Source organism: Balaenoptera borealis (assembly GCF_965194805.1).
Source record: "Balaenoptera borealis genome assembly, chromosome: 12".
In the NCBI taxonomy this organism is placed as follows: domain Eukaryota; kingdom Metazoa; phylum Chordata; class Mammalia; order Artiodactyla; family Balaenopteridae; genus Balaenoptera; species Balaenoptera borealis.
The window spans coordinates 101,763,560-101,781,039 of record NC_138869.1 but is presented as its reverse complement, the minus strand read 5'-3'; the positions used below and the strand labels follow the sequence as shown (position 1 = coordinate 101,781,039).

The window sequence follows — 17,480 nt, the reverse complement described above, 5'->3', positions numbered from 1 at the left end:
TCCCAGCAGCCCCAACCCGCTTTCCCGGTCAATCCCTGGCCGGAGAACCCAGGCAGACTGCCTGCTGGAGTGTGCTGGGAGCGACGCGAGTGTGACTTGGTGTGTTTTCGCACTCAAGCGTTGGGGGCATCTACACACTCTTCCCTTGGCTCTCTTCCCCTTCGGAACTTTAGGGCTGGGAGAATCTCCAGCCCTGGGGGGGGGGGTGCGGGGGGGAAGGGCAAGGCCCGGAGACTGGGTCAGAACCGATAGGTGCCGCGCACCTGGATGCACGCGGTGAAGCCAGATCCCCGGTCCAGGCCTCCCCGCCGGCCTGCGAGGTTCAACCTCGCGGATTCGAGTCTGCAACCCCCAGGGCTGCTTCAGCGTCGGATCTCAGATCAAAGTGTTTCTCAGTAGGTGAAGACGTTCACGATTCTGTTTCACTTCTGACTTTTAGGTTTCGTCTCCTCCCTCCGCAGAGAGTCAAACACGCGCGCACACACACTTGCACACGCATACACTTACACTTCTACTTAAGGTCCGCCCTCTCTTCTCACTTTCACGACTCCCCGCCCCGCCCCCATTCCTCTGTGGCTTCCCGGCTCTTTATGTTTTCCACTAAAACTTTTTAAAGGGAGAAAGGGGCGTCGGTGGTTCTGGGATGGTCAACTGAGGTTTGGGCTGGGGAGGGGGGGGGGTGTTGCTTTCCCACTACAGATGAAATCACTTAAATGATTTCACCGCTGCTCTAATTAGAAGGGAGCTTTACGAGAAGCCACCGGATTTGGGGCTCCCGAGGAGCTCACCTCTGTAGGAACCACACCTGGCCGGGAGGGAGGCGAGGGTGAGGAGCTCAGCCTCGGACCCTGCTGGCCCTGCAACTGTGCCAGCCCCAGTCCGGCAGCCACCAGCCCAGGGCTTGGGCCAGGGACTCCTGGGACAGGCCCAGTTACTCTGCCAGGCTGCCGTCGCGGGCACTGCGAGAGGAACAAAGAACCGGTTTCAAATCGTCTTCTCTGACTCCTCAGGCAAATGTGTGCAAAAGGTCAGCTCCGCGCTGAGGAGTGGAGAAGACTTGTCCCCGCACCAAAGCTTCCCCTTTCTAATCCCGCGCAAGAGCTTCTATCCCTGGTGGCCAGCCCAGATGGCCTTGCACCCTCCCGGCCTTCTCAGAGGTGGTGTGGTGGTGTCTCTCGGAGTCCCCGTGTCGCCTAGGCATGTTAATCGTGCCTGGGCTGTGGGACTCTCGTCCCGGTGCCGATTCTCTGGTTGGTTGGAAACTTTCTTGGACCTGCCTTAGAACCTTGCTCAACAAGTGTGGGTTTTGTTGGCAGGTGTTTTGTTTTGTTTTGTTTTTTTCCTTGCGAATTTTAAATACCTTAAATTATGGCGTTTTTAACCCATTCCTGCCTATATTTAACTTCGCCGGCTTTTTCTAGCTGTCGAAATAGTTTGGTGGAAGCCGAATTCTCCAGAGCGCAGGACACACGCGTAGGACCCGCCTGTAGCTCTGCGAGACTCCGGCGGGAGGTGCTGTGCTGCCTTAGAAACGAGCGCGGTTTCAGGCCCCGGCGGCCGGGCTTCTCCCCCTTTCCGGTGCACGAGCCGGAGGGACCTGGGACCCGGCTGGCTGGGCCAGGCCCAGCCCGGGAAGGCCCGGAGGGCTGGTGCTAGGGCCGGGGCGGGGCGAGAAGAGTGCCAACTCCAACTTTGGTACTTTTTTGGAGGGGAGGGGAAGCAAAGTCGCTAGTGTGCTTAGGTGCGAAGCCAAGCCGCTGTGCAGGGTTGCATGGACGTGGAAGGACGACTTGGAAGTGAAGCAGCCCAGGCCTTGGGCGTGAGGGCCACTGGTGTCCGCTCAGATGCCTGGGGCGGGGACCAGGGTGGCGGCAGGGGAGAGAAGCGGGGAGGGACGCGAGGAATCCGGCAGCGGCCGGGAGCGAGAATCTAGCTCTGGAGTACGACCACCTGGGGTCCAAACTCAGCTTAGTCGTTGACATTTACCAGATGAGTGATCTAGGGCAAGTGACTGAACTCGAATGAACGTCAGTTGGCTCCTTTGTAAAATGGGGAATTTGTTGTGAGACTTGGCCGGGAGAATGGACGCAAAGCGCTCAGCACGGCACGCGCGTGGTGCGCCGAGGCCGCGCAGCCTGCCCGGGGAGGTGCTGCCCCGCTTCCGTCCCCCCGCTCGGAGCACCCGAGACCGGTTCACGTCTAGCTAGTGTCAACGCCATCGCTGCTTCCCTTTTCGCACGGCAGCCGGACGCTGTGGCTCAGGGCGCCTCCTGCGGCTGCCTCCTCGCAGCCCCGGTCTTCCCGAGTGTGCGCCCTCCCCCTTGCTCCACAGACACCTGCTTCGCCCCGCGGGGCCTTTCTCCACCTCGACCTCCTCCGTAGCTCCGAACCTCCTGATCCTGCCGCCTCCGGGAAGGAGCCCTGGGGGGCGAGGAGAGGGAGGGGACCCCCTCACAGCTTCATCCAGCGCCCAGGCTCCAGGCAGCCTCCCCCGTGTGCCAGCTGCGCCCAGGGCCAGGGCAGGCCCACGGCCACTAACTGCTCTGGGCGACTGTCGCAGTACCCAAGCAGTCTCCGGAACTTCGGCCTCAGGCCTCTTGCAAATCAGGGAAAACTTGGGCATTCGTCTCTCTCTCTCTCTCTCTCTTTTTTTTTACCGGGTTAGGAGAGGGAGATCTGCAGGAATGCCCTTCCCCCTCCCGGCACTGCTACCACAGAGCAGGTTCCGCAGCGAACAGGTCCTGGGACTCTCTCAACCCAATCGCAAAACTTTTTTTGTGCGCTGCTCAGTGCAGGCGCCCTGAGCTTCGGGAAGGAGTGGCATGACTTGGTGTCACGTTGCAGAGAGCTCCCGGCTTCAGATAATGCTGAGCTCAGGTATTCTGAGGCCCCTGGTGTCCCGGGATAGCTGGCTGGAATCTACTTCTGTACCCGTAAACCCCCGCTCCCAGCTCCATCACCCCCAAAGTTGCACAGGGAACAATCTTTCCCTCAGGGCAAAAGCTCTGCTGGAGGGGCATTCCCTCCACCCCAGAACCTCCAGGAACCTAACCATCTTTTCATTCAAGTGCCAAACCCCCAGGGCCCCACTTGAGGCTCCTTAAGGGATTTGGAAACCTAGACCTGAGCAATGTGTTAACTCGGAAGTTCAGGCCTTCGGCGGCCGGCTTCGCCTTCCCCTTAGAGGAGTCGGGGTTACTGGGAAAGAATGAGTGACCACCCGCTGCGCCTAGCGCCTCTCCTCCAGGAGAGGCTCACCTTCCACGCCCGTTGGGCCTGAGAGAGCCTAAGTCAACTTGAGGTCTTTCCTGGGTCCCTCCGAGGGTAAAGTGGCACCCAGGCTGAACAGGGAAGGAGAGGGCTGGACCACTCAGGGGAAAAGGTTGAGGGGAATTGAGCGGCGTCCCGCCGCGCCAAGACCTGAGACCTTCACCTTGAGCGATTCCTCCCTGCAGCTCACAAAAGCCCCCTCAAATCTCCAGTTGGGCTAGGGCAAAGGAATAAGGTTACCAGTAACCACAGAAGAAAGAAGCCAAACCTCTTACCATAGGTGCCAGGGAGAGGGCAGAAGGGCGGCCCCGCGAGCTGCCGTGCGCCCACCGCGGCCCCTCCAGGCACGCACTTGCAGCTGGGGGTTCTTGGAGCAATGGGTACCGCAGGCCTGAAATGCGCAGCAAGCCCGGCGGCCCAGAGGCCGAAAGCCGAGGCGGCCTGGAGGCCAGAGGATCGCGCGGTGCGCCCCCGCCCAGCGCGGCCCGGGTCCCTCCCGGACCCAGGCGACAGGTGCAGCCGCGGCCCCCGCCGCCCGCTGCGCCAGGGCTGCCGCCGCGCACTGGTGCGGAACCACTATCGGAACGAGTTTGCGCTTCTGTTTACAAAGCAGTCCTGCCATCAAAAGAGGAACAAAATCACCACTTATCACACCCTGTCATAAAGTAATCTGCCCCGCAGCGAAACCCCAGCGAAGAAGCGCGCGAAGTGTGTGCCTGTGTGTGTGTGTGTGCGTGCGTGCGTGTGTTGTGTGTTCGCGCAGAGGAGGGGGGCGGAAAGCGGGGGCGGCAGCGCGCAAAGGAAAGGGGAGCCCTCCTAACTCTTTTCCAGGGAAAATCGCTTGGACACGCCGTGACCGTCCAGGCCAGGGACGCAGAGGGTAGTCCGCACACCGGCGCGGCGGTGTGACAGGGGAGCTCAGGCTGGGACGGCGCCCGGCAGAGCGCCGAATCGCCCTCTGGACTCTGTGGAATCCGCCCATCTGCAGCTCCTCCACTCCAATGTCTACTTTCCTGGTGTCTTCCAAGACGATCCAAAGCAACGGCCCCCAGCACCACCATAGACGGGCACAGAGGGAAAAGAGGGCGTTCTGGGAAACTCCAGGGTCCCTTTTGATCTCTTTCTCCCACAGGGGCACTGCACGGCCCAAAGGATAGTCTCCCGGAGTTCCTAACTAGCGAGGGAGGATTCTGCTCCCCTTACCCCCCATGCGCCCCCCGTGCACTTGCTTCTGGATGGGGGGAGGGTTAAGTACCCGCCAAAAGGCCAGGAAAGGCAGAAGTCTTGGGAAGTTATAATCCCTGTGAGGACCCGGTCTCTTGGGTTATTATCTCCATCCCTGTCCTGGCTGGTCTAGAATGAGGTGAGAAACCCTCCAGGCAGCCAAACCCATTCACAGCGGGGTGCCTCTGCCTCTCGCGTGGCCCTTCTGAAAGGTGAAGAGAACACGCTTTCCCACCCTCATCCCCACCCTTCAGTCTTGGTATCGGTAACTCAACACAATATGGCCGGAGTTTGGGTTCACGCACGAGCGATCCTGGACGCCCAATACCACGCCCACTCACTCCCACTCTTCCAGCCAGAGGCCAGTGAGATTTCCCCAGAGCCAATATCAACAGGGCAGGTCAGCGTCTGGCCAGTTTGGATGCAGTGCCTATGATCCAGTCTGGATTTGGGACTCTCATTCTCCATAGGTCCAGACTGAAAAGTCTGTCATCACTAACCCTGAGAGACCTCTCTTGCTCCTGATGGAAGATCCTGAGCCCCGGTGTCTGAAGGGGCTTCCAAACAGTGCAGGCAGAATTATCAATGTTACATTATCATTGCATCCTTAAGGCCTTGGGGAGAATTGTTGCATCCTTTATAATTCCTGTATGGTTGATAAAAGCGGACGTTCAACATCGTGCTTGTGTCAGTGGCAAAACATCTGTAAGGCAAAGGTTTTTCCTTTCCAAAGACTGGGAAGCTAGCTCCAAAGCCAGCAAAGTCACCAAGAGCAGGCTGGGAGAAGGTCCCTGTCCCCTCTCCCCCCACAAAAGTTGTCTGGGGCGATGGATGATTTAAGGCGGTAGTGTTCGAACTTTGCTGTATGTTAGAATCACCTGAAGAGTTTTAAAATCCTGGTGCCCAAGTGGCACCCAAATCAGTTGAATCAGAACTTCTGAGGGTAGGACCCAAGCATAAATATTTTTTTAAGTATTCCAGGTGATTGCACTGTGCAGTCAAATTTGAGAGCCAATGGCTTAGGCAGTGGCTCTCAAAGTGCCGTCCTGAGACCAGCAAGATCAGCGTCACCTAGGAACTTACTAGAAAGGCAAATTCTCACGCGTCACTTTAGCTCTACTGAAAACTCTGAGGGTGGGGGCCCAGCCAGGAGCACAGTAGCTTCCAGCGATGCTCGTGCACGCTCAAACTTGAGAACAACTGGCCTAGGGAAATGTGTGCCTCTATCTGAGGCAGAGTTCGGGGGTTGACTTTCCAATCTGCATCCATCCTTCATCTTCGGCCTTGTGAAGGACTTGAGACCCCACCTTTAGCTGTCCGGTCTTCGGGAAAACAGGGCGTGTCTCGGTCCTAGGTATGGTGAGGGGTAAATCTCTCAAGCAACTTGCGTTAGAATTCACCAACTTGACAACAAGTTCAACATCGCCGCTAAACAAGAGCCTACGAGCCAGCGTTCCCCCGCCTCTCTCGGCTGGCGTCTGCTGTTTCCGCGGGGTACAGGTTTAGAACCACACCTGGGTTTTTCTTGGGGTCAGATGGGACTCGAGCTCTGGGCTTCCTCTTCTTCCCGAGTCTTCCCTCGTCCAGCCCTTCTCTCCCCGCTCCCAACTCCTCGAACCCTACTTGGCGTGTCAGTCTCGCTCGCTCAGACCACGCGCGAGTCCTGTGACTCTCAAGTCCGAAAACCGCGAATCCTGCAGTCGCCGCCGACTTCTTCCTGCGTCTGCGGAGGGACATCTCCGCCCTTCGCTCCCTCCTACCCCCAGCCTCGTCGGGTTAAGTTTGCCGAGCAGGTGCGCACTCCGTCGCAGCGCCCTTGGGCCTCCCCCGGCTGCCCCGAGGGCAAGTTCGCGGTAGTTGGACCCAAAGTGCGCCGAGCTGGCTGGGGGGCGGCTCCCGGGCGGTACTGGCTGCAGGCTCGCAGCCCGGCGAGCGCGCCCGGCCCTCGGGGCTTCACCGCAGCTGTCCCTCGGGCCATGACATCTAGAGGAGGGTGTGGGCCCGGGTGGGGCCCGGTCACCCTTCCGGCTACATACAAGTGGCTTTTCTTGGAAACACATCTGGGCAAACAGGTGGGCGGCGCGAGGGGACGCGCGGTGGCCGCTGGCGAGCCGCGCGCTCAGGATCGCAACGCCGCCGCCGCCGCCGCCCGGGTGAGCTCCCAGGTCCGGGGACGAGGGGCGCCCGGCCGGCAGGACGGTCCCCGCGACGCGCGGCCCTCGGTCGGGAGGGCGCTCTGGCGCCAAACCCGGGCGGGCCGGGGGCGGGGAGCCGATGGGGCTCATCTCCACTCAGAATTTAGCAGCCGGTGGAGACAGAGAGTCTCCTCAGCTGATGCAAGTCTCCTGCAAGTCTGGGAACGGAGCCTCGAACTTTCTGCCATGCAGAGCCGGGTAGCGGCGAGGGCTCAGTCCCGGTTCCCTTCGTGCAGGTCCTTCAAGTTCGCCCCATCGCCCGCTGCCCGGAGCGGTCCCGGGTCTTGGATCGACTCAGACGAGGCTCCGTTTACTTTCAGTTTGTCTTAGTTGCCTATTGGCGGAACAGGCTGAAATGCGTGCTCTGAGATTTTCTCCAGGACCTGTCAGTTTAATTTAGAAATACAGTACGAGGTAAGGCCTTCCTTTAAAAAGTGGCGACACTCGCTTTGCCTTTTCCCGAAGGAAGCTCCCGAAGATGCGCTCCACGGGACCCGCAGACACCAAACTCCACTGCTTTTTCACGCGACCACAGACTTTAAAAGAGCAAACGTCGGCTGCCATTAAAACCTGCCAGACTTCCGTGTCTTAATGTCTTGTGATTTCTTAATAATGCAGCCTCACTGCTTTTGCACATGATGCTGAAAGACTGGCACTGCATGAAAGTGCTCTGCTGTGAGCGTTTTGAGGCTGTGCAAGACTATTTATCAAGTATCTCAAAATAACAGGCCAGCCTCCTCTGGATTTCCAATTACATACTCAACAGTCAAAGGTGCAGGTATCTTTCTTCTTGAGTCTAACGAGGTGTTTGGTTTTGTTTTTTTGGTTTTTTTGAAATCATTATTTTTTCAAAATAAAACAATAGTTAACATGGCTCTGGAATCTTGGAGAGGCATTGTTCAAATGGCATTGTGTTTTTCTGTACTCCTTTCAACGTTGCAAGTTGCATTAGAAATTTAAGTTGACAATTTAAAACAAGGCCAGGTCAAATACATAAGTTTTTTTTTAAAAAATGGACGTGGTACATTTCATCTGTTTCCAAACTCAAAATGTATTCTTTCTGAATCTTACAACATAAATTGTATGAACAGCCTTTCTAATTAGATCATTTCAGTCCCAACATTGTGGATATGAGAATTATAGAATTTTTCTCTGAAAGGTGGTGCTGAGAAGAATGAAAAGGAAGTTTTTCCTTGAGAAGTGATTGAAAACAAACACCAGAACCTGACAATTTATACACACAGTTCTGTTTCTGACCTGACTCTTCCTTTTGAGAATTACTAGTCAAAATACCAAAGTTACAGGGTATTAAGTTAACTGTGGTCTTTGGTTTAAATATTTTATTTCTAATTTTGAATAACTGGTTTTCATTTGCCTCAGGAACTTCAAAAGGTGAAGTTGTCGAGACACCTAGTTGAACAAAGACTCAGATGATAATAGCATTTGACTGCTTTTAATTTCCAGTTATCTTAATTTTTTTTTAATTTAAAAACTACAGCTTGAATGATCCTCTTAAGTGTACTGAATAAAGGAGAAATACCTAAAGACTGTCCAAATACATATTTTTCTCTTTTCATTGTTAGAGCATTCTAGCAACCATTGTATAAAATCCATGTTAAGTAAAATATGTAAAAAATGCATATCCATTTTACATTATTGCATTCAAATATTTATACAAAAAAAACCCCCCAGGATATTGACAAGATTTTAAATACTTTTTTTTTTTTTTTTTTTTTTTTGCTTTTTCTTTTACTACTAGAAAGAGGAGCTCACAAAGCAAAACTTCTTCAAACAATAGGATTTCCTGGCCTTGGCAGTTCTGGTGTGTCCCAATGCCAGCACTTAGATAGAGAAAATCTGACTTGTGATATTCAAGGGCAGCCAGACTCAAACCTCCCAGAGAGAGAAAACTCAGTATCTTTCCACAGCTATATACTGAGAAAGAAACAATCAGAATCACAGAATTTTAGAGCCTTAGTGCTCTCATCATAATGATCTTCACCACAAATGTATGTCTTCTGAGCCCAGTACAGGTGTGTATACTAAAGCCAGCACCATTCAGCTTGGTAACGGCCAAAGGGGTCAGAAGAACTAGGTGTCCAGGCTGGAGCTCTTCTCTTCATCACATCTGTTCCCTACTGACTTACTCCATGACCCTGTGTCCTGATTGTGCTCAGGATTAAAAGCCTGAATTAAGATACCTTTTTGACTAAATCTTTGTAAACTCAAGCATCCAGTCTGCTTTAAAGGGGTTGGGATTAAATATGACCTATGTGTCCATTGTTAAGTGCAGATGGGAAACAACCAGTGTTGATAGAAATGACCTCCAAAGCCTTGATTCTGGAAGATGTCCGAGAAATGGCTCTTGAGTCTAATGTTGACTTTTCATTGGTGACTCTTTCCCATGAATGAGTGCCACCTCCACTGAAATCATAAGAAAACCAGAAAATGTAAACTTCTGGTCTGAATATGCCTGCAGTTACCTGTTTGTTTAATGTCTCTTGAACATTATCTAGACACATGCCTGATATTTTATGGCACAAAATTCCAATATGATAATTTCACTTTGAATAATGTGTGATAGAAGGAGAGTGGGAATAATTCCTCAGAAATCACTATTTGGGAGTTACTGAGAGTAATAAGAAACAACTGATGATAAGAAAGAAAACGATAAATGAGTGGGGAAATAAAAAATAGAAGTAACCACAAAAAGAAAATGTTTATTCATCAGTAATCATAGCAATGAAAATGGGTTATTACAGTAGCTAAAGGAAATCTTCACCCGTGAGTTCTTCTATACTTGCTCCAGTCCGTGTGACACAAAATCTCATTAACTTCTATAAGGAAGGTGTGGCTCAATATTAATAAACATTCCGAAGACACGCTTTCTAGTGATAAACGGTGCTTTTCATAATCTCTTTGCAGGGGCACATTTGGAAGCAAAACTGAATCATGGTGACTACCACTTTCTCTGAAATCCCCAATACCACGTTGTAACATATGGATCGTAAGCAATGTCAATACCATCAAATAAACAAACCAACCCCCCCCAAATATCCCATTTCCAAACATTTTCTCAATATATATATACAGCCTGCACAAGTTAGAAGTGTAATTTCTTTTCTAAACATTTGCTGCCCCCATGTGTCCCTTTAGAAAACTGAGTCTTAAACCTAAATCATGTTTATTTAGCCCCTCCTATGCAGTTTAGATAGACAGAACTACAATCAGAGAAACTCTCTAATTATTGTAAGAATGAGCACCAAAGGCAGGGCAGGAGAAAAGGTCTTACTTTTGCCACAGACTCCTGATGTAATCTCCAGTAATTGTGTAACTTCTCTGTGCCCCAGTCTCTTCTAATATTAAAATGGGTGGCAGGTTGGCAGGATGGGGGGAGTGTAAGAGCCAGATTTTCTCCAAGTTCCTCTCTAATCTAATATTTGGTCATTCTCATTGAGGATAATAAAACAGAAGTAGGAAAAACTAGCTATCCCGTTTCTGGCTAAGCAGTCACTTTGGAGGTATGCCCAAAACTCATGAATGAATTTCCTGTTTCATCACTGAAATGCATTACCTTGGTCCTCTGTCATCTTGACAAACCTGCTTCTCAATGTCTGAGTCGCTCTGAGCCCAAGAAACAGGAAGGAATTCATTTTCTCTTATGGTCAATGATTATGCCGTAGACTGATGTGACTTCAAAAATGAAAATCATCTTCAGTGTTTATAATATGTATCAGTGACAGGTGCTTCTAAAGCTCTGACTAGTTCTTAAATCTTGTCCGTAATGCCACGATCAACCTGGCAAAGCCATTCTCTCCTTACTTCCTTGTTAACAGAACCCCAGTTTTGTTCAGTTATCAGGCAACCGAAACACATCTCAAGAAGGGAGGCTGGTCCCTCCCTTACCCAAGGGGATGAATCTTGATTCATCTAAGAGTTAGACCATTCACTGCTTCTCACCCCTCACTATTTTATTCAGAAGTTTTTGTTTTATTATTACTATTTTTTAAATTATTATTGAGGTATAATTGACATACGATATTATATTAGTTTCAGGTGTACAACATAATGATTTGATATTTGTATATATTGTGAAATGATCATCATAATAAGTTTAGTTAACACCCATCACCATGCACAGTTACACATTTCTTTTCTTGTGATGAGAACTTTGAAGATCTTCTCTCTTAGCAACTTTCAAATATGCAGTTCAATGTTATTAGCTCTAGTCGCCATATTGTGCATTACATCCCCAGGACTTATTCATTTTATAACTAAAATTTTGTCCCTTCTGACCCCCTCCACCTGTTTTGCTCACCCCCATCTCCCGCTCTGGAAACCACCTATCTGTTCTCTGTATCTGTGAGCTCTTTGTTTGTTTGTTTGTTTGTTACTTTTTTAGATTCCACTTATAAGTGAGATCATACAGTAGTTGTCTTTCTTTGTCTGATTACACTCAACATAATGCCCTCAAGGTCCATCCACGTTGTTGCAAATGGCAGTATTTCCTTTTTTATGGATGAACAATATTGTATTTATAATAATACATGAATAAATAAATGAATAATGTCCATTTATATATAAATCTCACATTTGCTTTATCCTTTCATCAACTGATGGACACTTAGGTCGTTTCCATATCTTGGCTATTATAAATAATGCTGTAATGAACATGAGGGTGCATATATCTTTTCAAGTTAGTGTTTTAGATTTCTTTGAATCAATACCCAGAAAAGGAATTACTGGATCATATAGTAGTTGTATTTTTAATTTTTTGAGGGACCCTCAGACTGTTTTCCGTAATGGCTGCACCGATTTATATTCCCACCAACAAGGCACAAAGGTTCCCTTTTCTCCACATCCTAACCAACATGTGTTATTTTTTCTCTTTTTGATAGTAGCCATTCTAACAGGTGTGGTCACCCCTCTGTTCATCAGAATCTTCTGGGGAGCTCTTTGAAAATACTGAGTCTCAGGCCCACCTCCAGAGATTCTCATTAATTGGTCTAGAGTTTGACAGTTTTTGAAAACTCTCCAAGTGATGCTAGTGTGCAGCCTGGGTTGAGAATCACTTATTTAAGCCAGCCACGATCGGTCTACGTCTTTCTCTGGTGATTGGTTTAGGAATGAGCACGTGATGCAATTTTCGGTCTTATAAGGAACAATCTGATTGGGGGTGGGGTGTTTGGGATAGTTTTCTTCACTCTTAGAAAGGAGTAGAAAATAAGGTTATGCCCTTAACTTCTCTTCTAGGTTTTGGGTGTCACCCTGGGGGATATAAGGGATGTGACATCTGGAGCTGCTGCAGCCACCTTGTAACCATGAAGGAAGCTACCACAAGTAAGGTATAGCAGAATGGAAAGAAGGAAAGAATTCTAAGTCTTTAATGTTTTTTTTTAAGCTGCCAAATTAACTGACTCTGTAGCATCCTACCTCAGAACTTATTTGAGCATGTGAGTAAAAGACATTTTGTTTAGTTGAACCCTAATCATCTTAACCGATACACTGATAGTTACGAAAAAAGTAGGCACACATATCTTAAATTGGGTTCTTCAAACCATGTCCTTGGAACCTGCGAGATCCCATGGGGTTTTGCTAGTATTCTACAGGGACATTTTGTAAGTAGGATTTTGTACAGATGTGTATATGTTTACAGGTAAAATGTGTGAGAATATAATTTCAGAATATTATTTCTTTCACTTTGCTCTTCAAACTAAAGCAGTTCGTTCATTTGTAAATATCAAACAAGGACTGGGGCAGAGATAACCAACAAGCGGGAAATTTCTTATTTGACCTGAGTAAAATTAAACCTAAAAAGGAAAAAGTTTTTTCTTACAATTCATACAAACTTAATTCTCAACCTGTCCTGATATGTACAATTGTTATATTTTTTTTACTACCAGTATCTTCTGTGTGATTATTAGTGATATAAACTTTATTACCACTTGCCTTGAACATATAAATCATTAAGGTTTTACTATCAAGTTTTTCGACTGTTTCTTAAGAACTGTTTAGCTTTAGTGGTCGAAATGCTTGAAAACTGTACTGAAATCTGTTTTTCTTTTTTTTTTTTTTAATTTATTTATTTATTTATTTTTGGCTATGCTGGGTCTTCGTTGCTGTGCACAGGCTTTCTCTAGTTGTGGCAAGTGGGGGCTACTCTTTGTTGCAGTGCACAGGCTTCTCATTGCGGTGGCTTCTCTTGTTGTGGAGCACAGGCTCTAGGCTCATGGGCTTCAGTGGTTGTGGCACACGGGCTCAGTACTTGTGGCTCGTGGTCTCTAGAGCACAGGCTTCAGTAGTTGTGGCACATGGGCTAGTTGTTCTATGGCATGTGGGATCTTCCCGGACCAGGGCTCGAACCCGTGTCTCCTGCACTGGCAGGCGGGTTCTTAACCACTGTGCCACCAGGGAAGCCCTGTTTTTCTTTTAAAGAGGTGCTTTTGAGGCCTTCTTTGGCACTTTAGCTTTTGTCATCATTTTCATCATTAGTGTACGCATTACCACTTGATGTACCGTGAAACCCTTTAACTCTTTTCCTTTGTATCTTATTCTTTGCACACATGAAACATTAATGCAATAGTTATGCATTTAATGCACAGGATTCTGCGTCGTACTCAGATTTATGAACTCTACTTTGAATATCATATATTAGTGCTAGAATATTAACATGCTAGCACACTATGTTTGATAAAACAACGTGTATCCCTAGTTGCTTGGAGGAACTTGAGTCTACCATTCTTGTTAGTACCACATGTGTCTTGCTATGTGAATTATATGCATGTGTACCCTCACTTATGTGGATATATACATATATAAGGGAGTTATTACTTTTGGTCTGATCACTATCTATTATAATATGAAACTTAAAAATTCAAACCCCGGACTTCCCTGGTGGCGCAGTGGTTAAGAATCTGCCTGCCAATGCAGGGGACACAGTTTCGAGCCCTGGTCTGGGAAGATTTCACATGCCGCGGAGCAACTGGGCCCGTGAGCCACAACTACTGAGCCTGCGCGTCTGGAGCCTGTGCTCCGCAACAAGAGAGGCCGCGATAGTGAGAGGCCCGCGCACCGTGATGAAGAGTGGCCCTCGCTTGCCGCAACTAGAGAAAGCCCTCGCACAGAAACGAAGACCCAACACAGCCAAAAATAAATTAAATTAATTAATTAATTAAAAAAAAAAAATTCAAACCCCAAAGGCAGGCAATGCAACACTTAAGGTTAACTTAGGTGGATTTCCAAACATTTTTTCCATTACCAGATGGCCTAATATCTAGCTGAGTAGAAAACAGATTTATGCTGTAGAAAATATTAATGTATCCTTACCTAAGTACTAATAGTTCTGTTATTCAACTTTTTCTGTGTACCAAGAAACCAATGAAATTTATAAACATTTTTACCAACTATAATCAGAAGTGTGGGGTGAGAGCCACAGATATGTGTCCTTAGAGCCACATGCAGAGGACAGGCATGAGGTAATCACCTTCAGAGTGACAGTGCAATTTGGTGGAGGATTAAGGTGCCAGGACTATGTGCGATCCACTTTTCCTTACGAGGGTTTTGTCGTTTCTACAATGATTCTCAGATGTCAGTCCCCATTCTCATGCTGTACCCATTCTTCCCCAAAGCCATACGATCCGTTTAAATACAATACATATATCCCTCTGAAAATCGCTACTGTCACAGGTAAGGCAATGCTCAATTTACAGTGTTTTGGAACGTTGGTGGGTTTTCTGAGTAGCATGGGATAAAGGAAAGAGATCGAGACTGGAATTGGAAGAATGGGATTCTAGTGTCAGTTTCGCCACAAGCTACCTGTAACGTCCTTGGGCAAGTTGTTTCATGTCTCCAAGTCACATTTCCCGACTTGTAAAGCAAGAGTGTGGCTTCGATTATCTGAGGCCCCTTCCAGCTCTAAAAGCCCCTGGAGTCAGATTCATGTATCTGTCAGATGAGTTCCAAAACAACACAGCCTGGAAACAATGCTTCTAAAAATGAAACGTACAACTAAGAATCCTCAAGTCACAGCACTAGAAGACATTGTCCAATGTATTTCGCCACCTTCAGATGGACTCTAGGTAAGTAAACAATTTGGTATGTGAGAGACTCAATCCTATTTAAGAGTCATCATTATTAAGCAAAACCTTTTCATCTCTTTGTATTTCACTCCATATCCTAACATAAAATCTGGGTAACTTCCACCTGACATGGAGATGATATGCCACTTAATCACATTATTGGCTTCACTGAAGACAGCTATATAAACACAGGCCAATAATATGCAGGGATATCATAAAAATTATGACTTTTCCTTAAGGGAACTGATTCATACAAGCCTATGAGTGGATTTTTTTTGAATTTTTGAATTTTATTTATTTATTTTTTTATACTATGAGTGGATTCTATACAATAATCTTTACAGGCAAGTCTGCTGTTGTATTTTTTTAAAAAGAGAATTAGTCTTACAATGCTATTCGTTGTCTACAAAATCCTCTAAGCATGTAAGAATATTGTATTTGGATATTTACATGCACAAAAGTCAGATAAACGATACATTTATTTTAGCCATGGATACCTGGGCCAGGAAGACCACAAGAAGCTGACCCATCCTTCCTTTTGTCTTTCCACACTGCAATGGTAAAAACCAATACATTTACAATTTATCCTATTTTCCAACGTCTCCAGAGGTTTGATTGTTTTTCTTTAGCTTATGGCAATGCTTAAGAATCCTCAATGTCGGGGCTTCCCTGGTGGCGCAGTGGTTGAGAATCTGCCTGCCAATGCAGGGGACACGGGTTCAAGCCCTGGTCTGGGAAGATCCCACATGCCGCGGAGTAACTAGGCCCGTGAGCCATAACTACTGAGCCTGCGCGTCTGGAGCCTGTGCTCCACAACAAGAGAGGCCGCGATAGTGAGAGGCCCGCGCACCGCGATGAAGAGTGGCCCCCGCTCGCCACAACTAGAGGAAGCCCTCGCGCAGAAACGAAGACCCAACACAGCCAAAAATAAATTAATTAATTAATTTAAAAAAGAATCAACGTCTGATCATTGTTTTCATTTCATCTAATCCTTCATGTAGTGGTTTACATCTAACTTTTCTTGTTTTTCTCTGCGTGAGACGTAGGCAGCTGCTGGGAATTCTTTGCACAATAACCTTGCTTGTTCTTAGTAACTATGTCTGGGTGAGGCAACATGGTATGGTTCTTTCAATTATTCGGCCTATACTCATTGAGTATCTTCCAATGTGCCACGCACTGTTCCAGATTTGGGGGCTAGAACAGTGAAAATAAAGGACAAAAATCTCTGCCTTTGTGGCGTTTATATTGTAGAGGAAGGAAACATACTATACAAGATAAGTAAAATATATAGTATGTCAGGTAATGGTGTGGGCTAAAAAGAAACCTAAATAAAGAAGGGGGTTAAGAAGTACTGGGAGACTTGTGATTTACAACTTAGATAGGGATGTCCCAAAGGATAAGGTGACTCCAAAGCCCCTCAGCTCAAGAAAATATTCCAGGCAGAGAAATCAACAAGTGCAAAGGCCCTGAGGCAGAAACAGGACTGGCTGATGTGGTTGGAGTACTTGAGCAAAGGAAAGAGGGAAAACAGATCAGCCCAGAGAGAAATTGAGAAATGGTAGGGGCAGGGGGGTAAAGGTGTACAGAGTGAAGGACCTCGTGAGCCATTATCAAGACTTTGGCTTTTCCTCTGAGGTAGAGGAGAGCCACTGGAGGCATTTGAGCCAAAGAATGACATGACCTGACTCACGTTTTAACAGGGATACCTTGGCTGCTGTGTCACGGTGGGCGCTCAAGTGTAGAGGCAAGAAAACCAGTTTGGAGGCTGCAGCAATTAGCAGGAGGCTGGTTGATATCACCTGGGACTTCTTACAGGTAAATAGGGAAGAGGCCCAGGACTTAAGCCCTCAGGTCCTCCAATGTTCAGCGTCAAGGAGATCCAGGGACACCAACAAAGCACAGCTGAGAAAGGAACAACCAAAGAAGTAGGAGGAAAACCATTGAGTATGGACTCTGGAAGCCACATTTCCAGAAGAGGGAGCGAACAGCTGAGTCAAACACGGCTGATAGGTTGAGCTCAGTGAAGACAGAAAGTAGACACGTGGCTGTGGCCACGTAGAGGTCACCGTGGTGGAACCAGCAGGGACATTGAGATCAGGGAGCCCTACAGTTTTAGCCAGATTCACCACATGAAAAGCCTGGATTCTGTTAAGCAATCTACATCTCCCTTTGACCTTCAGGGCTCTCCTTGGTAAAACAGGTATAATAATTCCTACCTCCAGGTGGTGAGAACTTAAAGAGATAATGTTAGGGAAGCCTGTATGAGTCAGCTCGGGCTGCCATACAAAATACCACAGGCTGGGCAGCTTAAATAACACAGATTTACTTTCTCACAGTTCTGGAGTCTAGAAGTCCAAGATCAAGGTGCCGTCAGGGTTGATTTCTGGTGAGAGATCTCTTCCTGGCTTATAGACTCTTGCTTTCTTGCTGTGTCCTCACATGGCCTTTCCTCCGTGTGCCCATGGAGAGAGAGACCTCTGGTGTCTCTTCCTTTCCTTACAGAAACACCAGTCCTGGTAGGTTAGCCGCCTCGCCCCTACCCCTCACCCCCCTGCCATGATTTAACCTTAATTATCTCCCTAAAGACCCTGTCTCCAAAGGAAGTCACCCTGAGGATAAGGACTTCAACATGTGAACGGGGTGGAGGGCACAATTTAGTCCATGACAAATCCCTTAGCCCTTGTTAGTGTTCAGAAATGTTAATTAAGTCCGC

General features: G+C 47.9%; 2 protein-coding genes across 3 annotated transcripts in view; one reads left to right on the top strand and one right to left on the bottom strand.

The window, feature by feature from the left end:
- The window catches only part of LOC309608220 (uncharacterized protein C6orf52), a 391,220-nt gene that overhangs the window by 182,944 nt on the left and 190,796 nt on the right, over positions 1-17,480 (bottom strand). The window lies entirely within an intron of this gene.
- Positions 13-17,480, top strand: part of LOC309608213 (uncharacterized protein) — a 102,612-nt gene continuing 85,144 nt past the window's right edge. Inside the window, exon 1 of one of the 2 annotated variants that reach the window (XM_082347775.1) lies at positions 13-11,443. In XM_082347775.1, coding sequence (XP_082203901.1) covers positions 6,030-7,019 — 990 coding nt within the window. In that variant the 5' untranslated portion in view covers positions 13-6,029 and the 3' untranslated portion in view covers positions 7,020-11,443. Of the gene's footprint in view, positions 12,030-17,480 lie in introns of both variants that reach the window. The other variant, XM_082347774.1, reaches the window with a different exon arrangement.